Below are 17,592 nucleotides of genomic sequence, written 5' to 3' on the forward strand. Positions count from 1 at the left end.
ACTAAATCAATGGGAGCCCCATGCCATTTCATTTATGGAATTTTTGATTCTCCACGTGTCTAGTTTTTAATTTTGGCAATTGTTAGTTCTCAAAGTAGCTAACACAACGTGCCATCGGAACACAGGAGTGATGGTTGCTGATAATGGGCCTCTGTACGCCTATGTAGATATTCCATAAAAAATCTGCAGTTTCCAGCTACAATAATCATTTACGACATTAACAATGTCTACACTGTATTTCTGATCAATTTGATGTTATTTTAATGAACAACATTTTTCCTTTTCTTTCAAAAACAAGGAAATGTCTAAGTGACCCTAATCTTTTGACCAGTAGTGTACACACACTCACTCACAACCGGTCAAAGGTTTTAGAACACTGACTCATTCACGGGTTTTTCTTTATTTTTACTATTTTCTACATTGCAGAATAATAATGGACATCAACTATGAAATAACACATATGGAATAATGTAGTAATCCAAAAAGTGTTAAACAAATCAAAAATATTTTATATTTGAGATTCTTCAAATAGCCATCCTTTCCCTTGACCACTTTGCACACTCCACCGGTCTAATGTCAACTGCTCATGTTTCTTGGCCCAAGCTAGCCTCTTCTTCTTATTGGTGTCCTTTAGTAGTGGTTTCTTTGCAGCAATTCGACCATGAAGGCCTGATTCACGCAGTCTCCTCTGAACAGTTGATGTTGATGTGTCTGTTACTTGAACTCTGTGAAGCATTTATTTGGGCTGCAATTTCTGAGGCTGGTAACTCTAATGAACTTGTTCTCTGCAGCTGAGGTAACTATGGGTCTTCCTTTCCTGTGGCGGTCCTCATTAGAGGCAGTTTCATCATAGCGCTTGATGGTTTTTGCGACTGCACTTGAAGAAACGTTCAAAGTTATTGAAATGTTCCGTGTTGACTGACCTTCATATCTTAAAGTAATGATGGACTGTTGTTTTTCTTTGCTTATTTGAGCTGTTCTTGCCATAATATGGACATGGTCTTTTACCAAATAGGGCTATCATCTGTATACAACCCCTAACATGTCACAACACAACTTATTGACTCAAACGCATTAAGAAGGAAAGACATTCCACAAATGAACTTTTAACAAGGAACRCCTGTTAATTGAAATGTATTCCAGGTGACTACCTCATGAAGCTGGTTGAGAGAATGGCAAGAGTGTGAAAAGCTGTCAAGGCAAAGGGTGGCTACTTTGAAGAATCTCAAATATAATATATATTTTGATTTGTGTAACAGTTTTTTGGTTACTACATGATTCCATATGTGGTATTTCATAGATTTGATGTCTTCAATATTATTCTACAATGTAGAAAATAGTAAAAATCAAGAAAAACCCTGGAATGAGTAGGTGTCCAGATTTTTGACTGGTACTGTATATAAAACATATCTTCATATGCCACCGCTGCTAAATTAATATAGAGGAAACACTGAAGCAGCCTCTTAGAGATGAGAACGGAGCAGCTCGATGCATGTTAGCATATCGCAGCTCCCAGTCGAGACTTGGGAGAGAGGGGGAGCTCCACTCCACAGTAACGTTATAACTCGAGCACACGCGCACGGCACAGCCTGAGAGGGAGTTCTACAGTAAGCAGCAGCAATACAACACTATGTAGGTCAGAGACGCTGCAGTACTCTACTTCCCTGTGTGTGTGTGTGCTCTCCACTTCTGTGTGTGTTTGTGTTCTCTGCCAGCCCAGAGAAACTGACAGGCTGGAACGCCACTGGCGGTCTGCTGGGACTGAAGGATGAGAGTATTTTTTCCCCTTCTTTTTTCCTCCTCTCTTACCCCTCCCCCATCGCCCTCTCTTGTTCTATTGCTTGCTCTCTCCTCTCCTCCCATTCTTATTGTGTCTGTGGATGTATTGCCTATGTGTGTATATGCACACTTATGTAACGGAGAGCCATTCAATAGTTTTGTCAGTACAGTGGCTGCCTGCCTCTGAGTAGCCTCACTGTAGCCTTTCTCTGCCACACCTCAGTGACCCTGACAGACAGATAGCCTCTTGGTCTCCTGCTCTGCTCTCTGTGGCAGTACTGTACAGTCACGAGTGTCAACTATGACCCTGATCCATCAGCCCATCTCCTTATCTTGCCCATAGCCTACTCTCACTGCACATGCTGTGCGTGTGCTGTATAGGCACCTAGCATGCTGTGCAGTATGTGTACTGTATGTACAACAGTTAATAGTGATTCCATTCCTTGTCTTGAAACAGCACTTGTGTTTAATGTTGCGTTACTGTGATTGTTCTGTTATTAAATTCAACCCCCCCCCTTCTCTCTCTGCAGGCTGCTGTTTTGTAACGTTTTATACCAGAAAAGCCGCCCTGGAGGCCCAGAATGCATTGCACAACATAAAGACCTTAACAGGGGTGAGTAAGCAGGAAGTGTGTGTGTGTGTGTGCCGCCTTTAGCCCCTCATTGCTCCCCTGTGTTGCTGCTGTGGACTGCACTTGGATGGATGTAACCTAATGAGCTCAACTATAGCCACAGCCCACACACACCGTATAGGCACTGCCATGCCATTCCTATCCACAAGAACTGACCTGAACCTTGCTCCCTCTTCTGATGAAGTAATAACCACACAGTCGTGTGCACACCAAGACCCAAACACGGAGAGTCAGGTAAAGGGTGCTTTGCATGAGGGGAACCTAGCTAGCCAACTCACTGAAACACCTGTCTCTTATACACATCTAGATGTGTATAAGAGACAGCGTAAAGGGTGCTTTGCATGAGGGGAACCTAGCTAGCCAACTCACTGAAGCGCAACCAGACACACACACACACACACACACACACACACACACACACACACACACACACACACACACACACACACAGCTACCCAGTCATAAAGTGGAACAAATTATTCATTGTGCTTGTCCTCATGAATCATAGATGCAAAACTACATTTAATATTTAAAAAGGAATACAAAAGGAAAGTGTTTGAAGAATATTGCTCCTAACAATGGAATCTGCTGAGAGCGATGGAGGGAGTGTGAGAAGGAAAGAGAAATCAGGGCGACAGCTGTACAGAGAAACAGAGGGAGTCTTAATTCTAACCTGATTTATTTGATAGAGATTAAAGCTCAGTCAACTGGAACAAGTGCAATTGCTTGTTAAAGCTTCGTAAATCTGCCTCCCCTGTCCCCTATGTTACTCTATCTGCTTCCAATCAATTAAATCAATACTAAACTACCTCAGTCGTCAATGAAATCAATAACTCCACTCTGCTGACATTTTCAGTTTCCAATAATCAGGAGAATGACTAAGTGTTGAAGAATTTGTACCTGTGTGATAAGCAAAGGGAGACTGTACTAATTCTACCATTCAGGGTTGGGGTGAATTCCATTTGAGTCCTGAATTGACAAGGAATTGACCCCAGCCCTGAAATGTTCAGTGGCGTGATGATCGAAGTGAGATTAGATAACACATACTGGTACAAACCTAGAGTATAAATAGCACTGTATCTAGTGTCATTAATCAGTTAAACATTTTCAAATCAAGTGCGTGTATTTTGACAGCTGCTCCCTAGCCCTACCACAGCCAGTCATGCTGCTCCTGGCATTGACTGAAGCCCGATGGCTCGTCGGTGGAAAAGCTTGTGTCCCTTTCGGTCGCCAAACCTGGGTTCAAATACTATTTGAACTCATTTGAAATACTCGATCTCTGCTTGGTTGAGTTTGCCCATTGCAATGGAACCAATAGAAAAGTCACACAAGTGCACATCCCAGATCCCGCCTATCTGGCCCTCCAGGCAGGCTAAAGCAAATACGATAAGTGTTTGAATGATTTTTTTTAAAGTAGTATTTGAACCCAGGTAGGTCTGTCACACGGACTCCCTCCTCCTGTGCCTGCCTCTCTTTGGCAATTGACGCCAGTCCCCATACCGAGAGGGCCATCTGTCTATTTCTTTTAGTTCCCTTCTCTCTGAAAAACAACACATTTCATAACTGCCTCTCCTGTTTGTGTTTTTATCGTGAGCACTCAAATGAGGGAGTAAGATTTCCCATGTTATCATGTCATCATAACGCATGGTAAACAAACTTGAAGCCAAACTACTTCCATGATGTCTTTATTTCAACTGTCTATGTCTCTTGAAAAATAACACCATTACATACAGCCAGCCTCCCCTGTTTTTGTTTTTATAGAAATGGCAAGAATTGAGTAAAATATCTAGTCTTGACACATGACAAATACATTTAACTTGAAACCTTGCCCTCTGCTCATATCCTAATTCCCCTTTGCTTAAAATCTAGCCACTTCACTCCATATTTTTCTTATTCCCTTTCTGGCTTCTCTGTGCCAATGTGGCAGGTGTAGATGTCTAATCCAAAAAGATTAGCTCTTCAGATCCACTTCTTCCTCGGCGTATTAAGGGATCTAGTGGAAGAGCTAGGGGAAATAAATCGCAGGTGGAAATATGTCATTTGCAGATGGACTGGATTTTCTGCCAACTTCTTGTTGTAGCTCAAGCTGTTGCTCAGATATGGCCCCTCATTTCTGGAACATGTTGGCAATGCTGGACGGTATGGCTAGCATTCCATTCCCAAGTGAAAAATGATAACTTTAAAGACCAGTGGACATTGTTTGTGCCCCAAATGGCACCCTATTCCCTATATAGTGCACTACTTTTGACCAAAGGTAGTGCACTATATAGGGTAGTGTTTCATGGTAATCCGGTACCACGTTAATATCATGGTACCAAAACGTCATGACACCAACATTTTTAGAATACCATAGTACCGTTTCATATGATACTACCAACATTTTTGGCCCTACCGATCTAAAGCACCCGCAGGTGACTTTATAAACATTACATGTTTAGAAAGTCAGTTGCTTAATTAAGCAACCGCAATTAGTCTCGTGTATGCTATGCGCCGGTCCAATGTCCACTTCACTTTCATGCGCGTATCACGTGTGTCAGCTGTGATCAGACAGCCGCATCCCGCTACCAGCCCTCACTCACCTGCTTCTCTCCGTCCGCTCTTACTGCACATCTATTCCTCCATCACTTTTTAAAATGTAATTTAGCTGTGATGGCGAGTGGGGATAGAGACCCTGATCAGTCTTCTGTTACATTTGCTAAATTGGAGCGGCATGAAGAGCGAGTAAAAGTTGATACATTGTATGTAATTTCATCATTGATAAACCAAGGGCACAGGCCAGTCTGAATATAGGCGTTTGCAAGTTTGTTGTCACTCAGCAGTGCCAGAGAGGAAAACCGCTTTGCGACAGGCATGCTTACATCTTCACAACAAAGACACCGGTTTGTCTCTAGCTCAAACGGGATAAAGAATATGCCTCTTATAACCGGCGCTACCTCTTTTCTTCCTGTGCGATTTCACACACATTTTTGTCATTTCACAAACCGGGCTGTTTTAAACTAATCCCGGCACGCTAATTATTGGTTTGATAACTGAGCAACGTTGTTTGTCATGTTACCTAGCTAGCTAACAACCTTGTAGCTTGACAGTAGGTTTAGGCAAATTTGAGTGACACTGGAAGAAATGAAAAGATATATGTGCTTCAAAGGTAGGATTTGTATTTTACCTTTTTATTTAACTAGGCAAGTCAGTTAAGAACAAATTCTTATTTACAATGACAGCCTACTGGGGAACAGTGGGTTAACTTCCTTGTTCAGGGGCAGAATGACAAATGTTTACCTTGTCAGCTCGGGGATTCGATCCAGCAACCTTCAGGTTACTGGCCCAACGCTCTAACCACTAGGCTTCCTGCCGCTCTAACCACTAGGCCTAACTATATCAAACATCTATCTCTTTCTGGTCCACACATTCTGTTTGGTGTCTAATGTTTTTAAAGTTGGGAGGTGTGTGTGTGTGTGGGTGGGTGGGTGGGTGTATGTGTGGCAGTGTGTGTGGGTGGGGGAGAGTGAGTGACTGTGTGTGGGTGGGGGAGTGTGAAATTCAATAAGTGTGAATATTAGTGGCTGTTTTTTTGTGTGTGTAGCATAGGCGCATAACGTTTAGAAAACGGGAACGAGCGTCCTGGAGATGGGTGAACAGTACGCTATGCAACTGAATTTTTCCCTTCTTGTTATCGCGATACTACTTTGTATCGCGATACTTGGCCTGGTATTGTTTCATTAGTAAAATGTTGGTATCATAAAAACACTAATATAGGTGCCATTTGGGATGCAGCCATTAAGAAGCAGGCCAGAAGAGAGAAGCACTGTTAGATTTGATTAGGATCCCCATTAGCCGATGCCAATGGCGACAGCTAGTCTTACTGGGGTCCAGCACATAACAAAAAAGACATCACAGACAAAATACTTTACAATTCACATACATTAACATGTAGGAGGTGTGGGTGGTGGCTGTGTGTGTGCATCTATCAGTTAGACATAAATGTCAATACATGCACACGAAAAGTAGGTCACATGGGGGAGAGGTGTTGTGCCGTGAGGTGTTGCTTTATTTAAAAAAATTAAACCAGGTTTGCTGTTCACTTGCACTATATGAGATGGAAGGGAGTTCCATGCAACCATGGCTCTGTATAGTACTGTGTGTTTTCGGGCTGTCCTTGACCCCCAAAAAATCGAGTCCTATGTGTTTTTAATCAAATCAACTATATGCACTGAGCTTGTCTGAGGCTTTAAGCTAACTGTTTGATGAAATAATTAAGTCATACAAATGAGTAGAGGGAGTCCGACCGCAATTGATTTGATTGTGGCCCCTGGCTCAGACAAAATGAATAAATAATTATACAAAAGTCACTTGGTGACTGTTTGACTAGCACCCGTTGTGTGTCTCTCCTCCCTGCTGCGGGGACCATCACACATCAACAATGTGTATAGCGCTGTGGGTGGTTGCTGAAGCTGCAACATAATTACAGCCATTTCTGACTGAAAAGTTCTGTTGCCGAAGAGCCTCCATTTGTTTAGGRAAAACATTCCCCAACCCATCAACCCGTGACACATGTATGGTTCGCATGCAAGGGACCAATAGGGCCTGACCTATAGCATATCATAATCACATCAATAAATTGGTATAACAAACTCTGAACACCGTAACACGTGACAACAAAATGGATGCAGAGAACGTGACAAATCAACTAGAAACGGGGGAATGTTTACTGGTTGCGCAGGAGGTAAAGGGGAAGTCAGATGTGTGCAATAATTTTGACTAGCTGTCGAAAATACTGGAAATACAAGTATAGAGTAAGCGCTGCGTGCATATTCTGTGTGCCAAACACGTGCTGTTAGATTACATTGTTCCAGACGGTCAGAAATATATTGTGAACGACACTAAATCAATTATAAGCGTATCAGAGTGTTAACATTTTTTTTGTAAAGCTTTTATTACAGCAAAGACTAAAAACGGTCTCGTTGATTCGTGAATGCAATTTCCAAAATGGAACGGTTTATGCAAATTATTCAATGGTCGCTTTATTTTAAAACTAAAATGCTTGATTGCATTTCACATCATGAATGATTTGTATGCTGTGTGATGACATAAACAAATAAGTTATTGATTGATACAGTAGCCTATTTCAATGCGTATATAAGCTACTGTAAGTAAGTTACTGTATTTAGGATGTGCTCTTAGGCCTACAGCCTATACAAGGCTGCTATACTAACCCTATTAATGATTATAATAATAATAACAATGAGATCAAGGAAAAAGGAGGGTCGTTATCGTTATTATAAATATAAATTTTCTGACCATTTGGAACAGTGTAAACACTAAATAAATGATTAATAATACCAGGTAGGCTGGTCTAACGAAAATAAAGTGTAACGCATTTATTATAGCCGAATTTGTGAAATTGTTGCGTGAGGCTCGGTGCTCACGGAATCAGTAGGCTATTAAACACTCCAACAGGCAACAGAAGCAGGATCTGTCTTATTTCTGTAGATATATATGGATGATTTATAAAGCCAGGCACATTTAACAGTTAGGCTATTGATTATAGACGTAATTGAGTTGGTTTCCTCTCGCCTCACTTTTCTTAGACAATTAAGCCAAGGGCTGTTTTCTCGTCTCCTAACTCAGCCGCATTGTTCTCAACACCAATATGCGGGTTAACTTTGCTATTATGCACATAGCAGCATGGTCTAGGAAAARGCACCAATTCAACAGCGCACTGATGCGTTTCAGAACCGTGGACAGCGACCAATATCCAGCGCGGGAGAACGCTCATTTGTTATAAAAAATATATACTTTTTATTTGTTGCAACATTGTTCTTAGATAATGTAACCATATACAATTTCAGTAGCACATGTCTTAGACTGATGAACTGTGCCATCCCCACGGCCTCCACAATGGATCAGTCCACTCAGACGGGCGCCAATCAGACGGGTGTTTTGTACACCATGATTTATTTTATTTACTGCTCGACTAAAGAAATCTCGGTTGACCAACAGTGTCTCAACCAAACAATCGACCAGTCAACTAAATGGGGTAGGCCCTAGTATATTACCTTGAATTTGTTCTGGGGACTGTGGGGTGGGATGGGGGACTTAAATGGATCCTGAAAGGATGATGACGGGGAGAATCAATAACTGCGATCATATGACTACTGCTCTGGCCCAACCCAAAGAAAGAGGAGAGAATTTGAGCCCAAATACTAGCCAGTGGACATATCCTTTTCTATAGCTCACTATAGTGTGAGGGATAATAGAATCTGAGAGGGGGCGAGCGAATGAGAAAAGATGCTGACAGAGGGGGATGGGGTGGAGGAAGAAGGGTAATAACGAGCAAGAGAGCAATACTTGTCTAAAAATCCATCCTCACCTCCTTTCCTTCATCTGCACTGATTGGAAAAGGTAACGTGACAGGTGAGACTTGACAGGTGAAAACAATATGGAGTCGAGCTTATTATTAGGGTGGCTTTCACCTTGTCAGTTCTTTCAGATCAGTCAAGGAGAGGAGGCTAGGAGTGTGAACGAAATGYTTAAACAATTGCTAAAGGGCAAGGGAGCAAGAGGGAACCAAAAAACACAGCCAAGCACCTGGCCTGTTCATCGTCGCGGAAACTAGCGGTTGGTTAGTGTGTCATTGTGATGACAGGCCTGATGATAGGTTGATGTTTAACATGTTTCTTCCGTGTTCTCCTCCTTCCAGATGCATCATCCCATCCAGATGAAACCCGCTGACAGCGAGAAAACAAACGGTGAGTGACATCATTGCAGATACGATGTGACACAGGCTAAAATGTGTATAAACAAAACATAGCGGCTGGCCGGTTGCAGGGAAGGGTTGCGTCCCAAATGGCACCTTATTCCCTTATATCGTGCACTAATTCTGACCAGGGCTGTGGTCAAAAGTAGTGGGCTATATAGGGTGCCATTTGGGTCACAACCTGAGAACAGAACACAGCTACCATGAAGTCCCTGAGGAAGTGAGGAAATTGCACCAAGAAGAATCAAGGTTGGGAAAGGAAATAAAAATGGAGACTGTTTCTATATTTTAGTTCCCACACGGTGGCCCAAATGGTACTCGTCTGTTTGTGCTTCCAGGGCATGACAACGACCATAGAAGTTGGCTGTTATGGAACAAACAGATCTGGGACCAGACTGCCGAAACGGTGCTCTGTGCTGTAAATTCAGTATTTCTTGGGAGTATTGCAGGGGTGTCAGGGGTTACTAGGATTTAAAGGAGCTTTATGAAGGGGGGGAGGTGAGAGGAGCGAGAGGAAGGCGGGTACAGAGGGATCTGTTGGGAGGATAAGGGGATGATAAAGCAGTCATCCGTCTGAAGAAAAAGAGATTGGGGAGGAGGGAGAGATGAAGCAGTAAGATAGAGATTTAGAGAAGGAAAAGGGGTGAGCTGACACATTGAGTGAGAGGGTTGCAAGGAGGTGAGAGGAGAGATTGAACTAGCAAAAAAGAGAGGTGGAAGGTTGCATAGCCCATTTTGCTATCGCTGTTTTGCTGTCACTCATTCTTTCCTCTCTTTCTCCATTTCAGCTGTGGAAGACCGAAAGCTCTTCATTGGAATGGTGACAAAGAAATACGGCGAGAACGAGGTCCGGATGATGTTCTCTGCTTTCGGACAGATAGAGGAATGCCGAATTCTCAGAGGACCTGACGGTCTGAGCAGAGGTGGGTTGTGGGTAACGCCGTGTCACTCTGCTCCACGCTCCCGTTATACCAAGTGGTCCTGTGTCAGTGGATCAGTTTGTAAGGGCGTGGCACTAGGAACCAAAGCAAAGGTCTTGGGTTCAATTCCTACAGGGATCATAATACACATAGCAGAAATGTATGTCAAATGTACTGAAAGTCATTTTCGATAAAACGCACCCTAGGCCATCCTGTATATATGATGAGATTTGTTAGATAGATATTTTTTGTATTTTACCCTCTTCATCCCCCCAATTTCGATCTTGTCATCGCTGCAACTACCCAATGGGCTCGGGAGGCGACGGTCGAGTCATGCCTCCTCCAAAACACGACCGGGCAAACCGCGCTCGTAACACCCGCCTGCTTAACCCGGAAGCCAGCCGCACCAATGTGTCGGAGGAAACACTGAGCCTGCAGGCACCCGGCCCGTCACAAGGAGTCGMTAGAGCACGATGAGCCAAGTAAAGCCCCCATGGCCAAACCCTCCCCTAACCCGGATGACGCTGGGCCAATTGTGCGCCGCGCCACTCGGGAGGCCCAGATTTATGGTAGTGGCTTCCTCTTTAAATGTCGCTATATTGCTTCCACCTATCCAATCTTCTCGGATCACAGTAGTGGGTAGGGAATAGGAGCTAGCGTTTGATTTGAAATTCATCACTAGAGTAGTCCACTACTACACCCGCCGATAAAAGAACACAGACTTGCCTAGTGCCTGCCTTACTACACTGCTCCCAAACCTTTTATTTCCACCCTTCCCGCCCTGCCCCTATATTCATATCCTATTCACCCAAAGTTGGCCCCCTCCTCGCTCTCTCTCGSCCCCCCCCCTCCCAAATCCACCCCGATATGACTCCCCGTGACACACTCACCACCTCCTACATCTCTGCAGCAGAGGGAGGGGGTGCATCAACACTCACAGGGCTCAACTCCGCCTGTAACAATAGTCCCAGCCATCTCCATGGCAACCCCATGGCTGCTGGTGTTCTAGGCCGGCCTCAGCTGGCAGGCAACACAGGACACACACAATCAGTACTGCACCGCCCCCACCGTGCTCCACAAAGGATGGAATTATTCCACTGCTCCACCTCTGCCTGCCACAACTTCTATCTGTGCCGCATAAGACGCCATAAAATCGAGTGAGACCGACAAGTGCAATAATAGTATGGATGGGCATGAGTTATCGAGTACGAAGCTCGATCTTTAACCAGAGGGGGAAAAAATACTGTTAAACTATTTGGTGGATGTGCTTTGTAGCAGCTCGTACAAGTGAAATTTTGTCCCAATTTTTTTTATTTTATGTTGTCTTAAAGACTACGTTAATTTGCTTTGACTCTAGTGTTCCATTTGAACATGTGCATTTGCGGGGCACAACAAAAAAGAAACCAAGCCTTAAGGATCACAGTTCTTCTCCCTAAATGTCCTTTCCCCCCTGTGTCTCATTCACTCAATTGCGTTCCGACCGCTCCCTACACATACGCATGCTGAGCGCGCACACAAGCTCCTGTTAGGCCTACGGAATTAAATGCCAATAAAAACGTATCTAACTGATGGGATACAAAAGCTACATTTCGTACCAAATGACGACAGTTTTATCACAAATTCAAATGGACTGGTAGATTGAAGTAGGAAAATGTGTTCCAACAACCGTTGCTGCGGTTTTGGAATAATTGTGTCCTGTCTATTTTCCGCTTAGGCTACTTCGCGAACTGCCATTTAGAATTGGTTAGCCTAGGCCTCTCAAACTCAACACTGGATCTCGATGCCAGTTCCACTGCGTTTCTTTTCATTGTTCCCCTCTAATCAGGGATGGATTTTAGACCTGGAGCACCAGGTGCGTGCAATTTAATTCAGGTAGAACAGAAAACCGGCGGGCTCCAGACCTCGTAGGGTAAGCGTTGAATAACCCTGGCCTAGGCTATAACCCCTCCTAAACATAGACAGGTTCCACACTGTGAATATACAAACACATTAGTTTGATAAAGACGGAGAGCATATTTTCATCAGAATCATTAAGGCTAGTAGGCCTTCTCACCAAACCGATGTCATGGCTGTAATTCATCACCATGCATTGTTCAATGTGGAATTGTTAATCCTTTTAGACATTTCCAAAGAACAGGCAGAATAAACTAAATTGAACATCTGTATATCGAAAATAAGACAATTTTTGTTTTGTAACGCTGAAAAAATGGTCTTTCAACTCGCCAAATTGAGCCCCATTTCAAATAGTCACTATTTCAACTTTTTCCATTTGGAAAACATTTTTTTAGTCTGTTGTTACATGTTTTTTATTTTTACTATAAAATAGGTGACTTGACTGTGGTAAGGGCTCTGGAAATAAGAGCGTATTGTCTGCTAAATTAACAAAGCAAGGCTATGGCATTACACAGACATAAGCTTCTACAAGCACGCACCACTGCTAAGGTTACTGACTCTTTGGAGATTGTGTAATATATAACTAGTTGATATTATGATTTCAATAAATTCGTCTGAAGTGTCACTTGATTTTTTATTGACCGAATATACACTACATGATCAAAGGTATGTGGACACCTGCTCGTCAAACATCTCATTCTAAATTATGGGCATTAATATGGAGTTGGTCCCCCCTTTGCTGCTATAACAACCTCAACTCTTCTGGGAAGGCTTTCCACAAGATGTTAGAACATTGCTGTGGGGACTTGCTTCCATTCAGCCACAAGAGCATTAGTGAGATCGGGCACTGATGTTGGGTGAATAGGCCTGGTTCGCAATCTGTGTTCCAATTCATCCCAAAGGTGTTCGATGGGGTTGAGGTCAGGGCTCTGTGCAGTCCAGTCAAGTTCTTCCATACTGACCTCGACAAACCATTTCTGTGTGGAAAGGGCCTTCCCCAAACTTTTGCCTCAAAGTTGGAAGCACAGAATTGTCTAGAATGTCATTGTATGCTGTAGCGTTAAGATTTCCCTTCACTGGTACTAAGGGGCATAGCTCAAACCATGAAAATCAGCCCCAGACCACATTATTCCTCCTCCACCAAACTTTACAGTTGGCACTATGCATTGGGGCAGGTAGCGTTCTCCTGGCACCTTCCAAACCCAGATTCGTCTGTCGGACTGCCAGATGGTGAAGCGTGATTCATCACTCCAGCGAACGCATTTCCCCTGCGCCAGAGTCCAATGGCGGCAAGCTTTACACCTCTCCAGCCGACGCTTGGCATTGCACATGGTGATTTTAGGCTTGTGTGCGGCTGGTTGGCCATGGAAACCCATATCATGAAGCTCCCGACGAACAGCTGAAGTTGCTTCCAGAAGCAGTTTTGAACTCGTGGTGGGTGTTGCAACCAAGGTCAGATTGTTACGCGCTACGCATTTCAGCACTCGGAATTCCCGTTCTGTGAGCTTGTGTGGCCTACCACTTCGCGGCTGAACTGCTGTTGCGCCTAGACATTTCCACTTCACAATAACAACACTTACAGTTGACCGGGCCAGCTCTAGCAGGGTAGAACATTTAACAAACTGACTTGTTGGAAAGGTGGCATCCTATGACAGTGCCATGTTGAAAGTCACTGAGCTATTCAGTAAGGCCATTCTACTGCCAATGTTTGTCTATGGAGATTGCATGGCCGTGTGCTCGATTTTGTACAACTTTCAGCAACGGGTGGCTGAAATAGCCGAATCCACTCATTTGAAGGGGTGTCCACATACTTTCCATATATAGTGTATTTATAAGGGACAATTATGGTTTGTTCTCTGTAATGGTTATAAATTAGGCATTGTCACGCACTTTTGGCATAAGCTTATAGATAAATGCGCTCATTTCTTTCCAGTGTGTTAAAAAAAATGAAAGTGCAGAAAGAAATCATGCGAGTACTCGAACAGTCAAMATGCCCATCCCTAAGTAAAAGAAGAATATGCAGAGCTCAACTGTCAGTGCCGCGGGTTCACCCTGTAGTCTCTGTCATCATAGTTGTAGCATGTGTTGCTATGTCATTTTAAAATGGACATTTATCTTTTTGCTAGGAAATCGCCATAATAGCCATTTAGTGTGTGTGTGTGTGTGTTGTGTGAGAGGAGTGTGTGTTTTCTGTAGTTATTTCAATTAGTGTCTCACCCATCCCAGTGATCACATCCCCAACTAGCCCAATCCATCCACAGCTTCTCTTGATTGTGGTACAATACGTCAATCAATGTTATGTTTACTGTGCTCATGTGGTTGTTGTTGTTGTTGTTGTTGTTGTTGTGACTGTATTGTTATGTTACTTCCATGTGCTAACCAGTGAGAGCGGTTGTTCTTCTGTGTGCTTGGAGTGCCGTTCATTCTATGTTACTGTAATGTGTTATTTGGGATTTCATAACGACGTGTCCCAAAACCTTTTGTCTTGTTTTGTTTCTTCTTTGTCCCTCCCTCCTACCCTCCCTCCTCTTGTCTGTCCCTCCCTTCCTCCTCCTCTTGTTCCCTCTCCCCTCCCTTACAGGCTGTGCGTTTATCACATTTTCTACCAGGGCTCAGGCCGCGAATGCAATCAAAACCATGCATCACTCTCAGACTATGGAGGTACTGTACCCCTTAGCACCTATTTCTCATCTCTCCCCTCTCCCTCTATGCAGTCTGCTGCCCCCTTGTGGTTTAAGTGCGAATTGAGAATTGTATCTCACAAGGAAACACATGTTTATAGGTTGTCCCAAATYACACTTTATTCCCTTTATAGTGCCCTACTTTTGACCTTATCTGGTCAAACTGCACTATAAAAAGAATAGGGTGCCATTTGGCAAGCAGACGTCATATCACAGAACATTAGTCATACACCAACGCAAAGCATACTTGGCCAATATTATTAGGGTGTTGAAAGACAAAATTAAACTAGTTCTGGTGTTATACTTTGTATTCCATGTTATAGAGAAGCATCTCATTTTATAAGGATAGGACTGCAATGCAAATTAGGCACTACGGAATACATAATTACAGTAATTTCAGCCCAATAATTTAAAGTAGGCTGGTCCTATTACTAACAAATATTTATGCTTAATGCCTAACTGGGAGTTTGTAACAATTTTAAACAATTTATGAAATTTGAATAAACGTGTTATACTACTTTATGCAAATTATATAATTAATATGCTAATTAGTCTGTACGGAAGGGAAAATAAGACAGCATGTTAAGCCATGTTAAGCATTTACATTTCTGTTAAAAAAAACTATAAAGCCATGCGTTCATTTATTTATTTATTTTCGCGCTGTTGGCGGTAGGTGCACTTGATCCGGCTGCCCTAGCACCGGGAGTCAAAGTGTTTCCATTTTGAACCATTTCATATGTCTGAAAGAGGAACTCAGCCTACGCGGCAGGCCCACAGAGCATACCAAGTGCATTTATTGGCCTACCGCTGGCCAATCAGATAGATCAGCTCACCGTGTCTACACAGTTTGCGCCAGTTTCCTTGAGCCATTGCCGTAAAACGAAGCCTCGAGCGCAATTGTACTTTTACCCCTTTTTCTCCCCAATTTCGTGATATCCAATTGTCCCATTGATGCAACTCCTGTATGGACTCGGGAGAGGCGAAGGTCGAGAGCCATGCATCCCCCGAAACACAACCCTGCCAAGCCGCACTTCTTCTTGACACATTTGCTTGCTTAACCCGGAAGCCAGCCGCACCAATGTGTCGGAGGAAACGCCTTAAAACTGGCAAAAGATATCAGCTTGCAGGCGCCCAGCCCACCACAAGGAGTCGCTAGAGCGCGATGGGACAAGGACATCCCGGCCGGCCAAACCCTCCCCTAACCCGGATGGCGCTGGGCCAATTGTGCGCTGCCTCATGGGTCTCCCGGTCACGGCCGGCTGTGACACATCCTGGGCTGTAGTGACGCCTCAAGCTCTGCGATGCAGTGCCTTAGACCGCTGCGCCACTCGGGAGGCCCGCACAGCAAAGATGATACTGTGATATTTCAAAGCTTTTTCAAAACCATGATTAAAGACTCAACAAATACTCAAAAACAGCAGTTATTTTCTGTAAGTTCATGTGTAAGTTGTTATTCAGCACTGTCAACACTTTGTTGAACAGTTTTATAAGCTATAAAATGTGCTTTCTCCCTACTTTCACTCACGCTGCAACCTGTACTGCAACTGCAATGAATGAGTATAGCAAAGTGTTCCGATAAGCTTGCATTGTTATTATTTGCAGCTTGTATTTTTTTAATAGARGAATATTTAACTTTCTCTGGTCACAGGAGTAACAACATGAATTGGTGCTTAAGGCAGAAATAATACAGTGCGACTTAAATCTTCCAGCTGATAGCAAAACTAATCTCCCCTTTTCTCAGCGGAGGGGAGTCTGAGAGGCAGCCTCACTGCTGCTCCCTCCCTCCCGGCAGACTGACCGTCAGATGCAGGCCATCAGTCCAGTAAAAAATATAAGCAAATTGTTACGCTCACTTGGCTGTGCCTCACAAGTCATATATAACAAATKATCTATTTCCAGTGTGATCATATACCTAACATTGTGAAATATAAATTCTAAATGGCCTGAGAAGAACAACATTGGCAGGGCAATTTAAGCATAGCCAATATGCATTGATAAGGTATTGGGCCTATAGACTACTGCACACACCTCATTGCTACAGAAGTGTTTTTAATAGGTTAATGTTGCATAAGCTTATGTTTTTTTTAAGCCGTGTTTAAAAAAAAATATATATATATATATATATTCAGCAAAAAACAAAACGTCATGTCACTGTCAATTGCGTTTATTTTCAGAAAACTTAACACGTGTAAATATTTGTATAAACATAAGATTCAACAACTGAGACATAAACTGAACATGTTCCACAGACATGTGACTAACAGAAATTGAATAATGTGTCCCTGAACAAAGGGGGAGTCAAAATCAAAAGTAACAGTCGGTATCTGGTGTGGCCACCAGTGCATCTCCTCATGGACTGCACCAGATATGCCTGTTCTTGCTGTGAGATGTTACCCCACTCTTCCACCAAGGCACCTGCAAGTTCCCGGACATTTCTGGGGGGGAATGGCCCAAGCCCTCACCCTCCGATCCAAAAGGTCCCAGACGTGCTCAATGGGATTGAGATCCGGGCTCTTCGCTGGCCATGGCAGAACACTGACATTCCTGTCTTGCAGGAAATCACGCACAGAACGAGAACGATTTTCCCACCCGAGATATGTTTTCATCTCATTTTGTTGTTGCGATAMAAGGYAGTGCATGATGACTTAGTGCACATAAAAATAGATTTTGCAGTTAAATTCCCATGAACCGAATAAAAAATTCAGTTAAATTGGTTTCCAGCACATTTTCAACTCTACTGATGGTTTTCTCACAAAATAATTTTCGTTATATAGCAGTATGCCCATTCTGTTATTGGCAAGTGCGCTCAAGCCAACAGCTCRCAGATATAGTGTGGGTATAGCCTACATGAGGAGATTATTATGGCCAAAAGAGCAAGATTTCTTTTCATTTGTTAAACGGCAGCCAAGCATCGATCATCATGTCACCAGAATA

At 43.3% G+C, this 17,592-nt stretch overlaps 1 protein-coding gene across 8 annotated transcripts in view; it reads left to right on the plus strand.

Annotated features, from left to right (window-relative positions):
- The window catches only part of LOC111952361 (CUGBP Elav-like family member 2), a 71,745-nt gene that overhangs the window by 39,681 nt on the left and 14,472 nt on the right, over nt 1-17,592 (plus strand). For all 8 annotated transcript variants that reach the window (XM_023970947.2, XM_070435321.1, XM_023970949.2 and 5 more), the window contains exons 3-6: nt 2,310-2,392; nt 9,108-9,156; nt 9,953-10,087; nt 14,559-14,638. In XM_023970947.2, the coding sequence (XP_023826715.1) occupies nt 2,310-2,392; nt 9,108-9,156; nt 9,953-10,087; nt 14,559-14,638 (347 nt within the window). The remainder of the gene's footprint in view (nt 1-2,309; nt 2,393-9,107; nt 9,157-9,952; nt 10,088-14,558; nt 14,639-17,592) is intronic.

The sequence above is a fragment of the Salvelinus sp. IW2-2015 genome, linkage group LG26, assembly GCF_002910315.2.
Source record: "Salvelinus sp. IW2-2015 linkage group LG26, ASM291031v2, whole genome shotgun sequence".
Taxonomy (NCBI): domain Eukaryota; kingdom Metazoa; phylum Chordata; class Actinopteri; order Salmoniformes; family Salmonidae; genus Salvelinus; species Salvelinus sp. IW2-2015.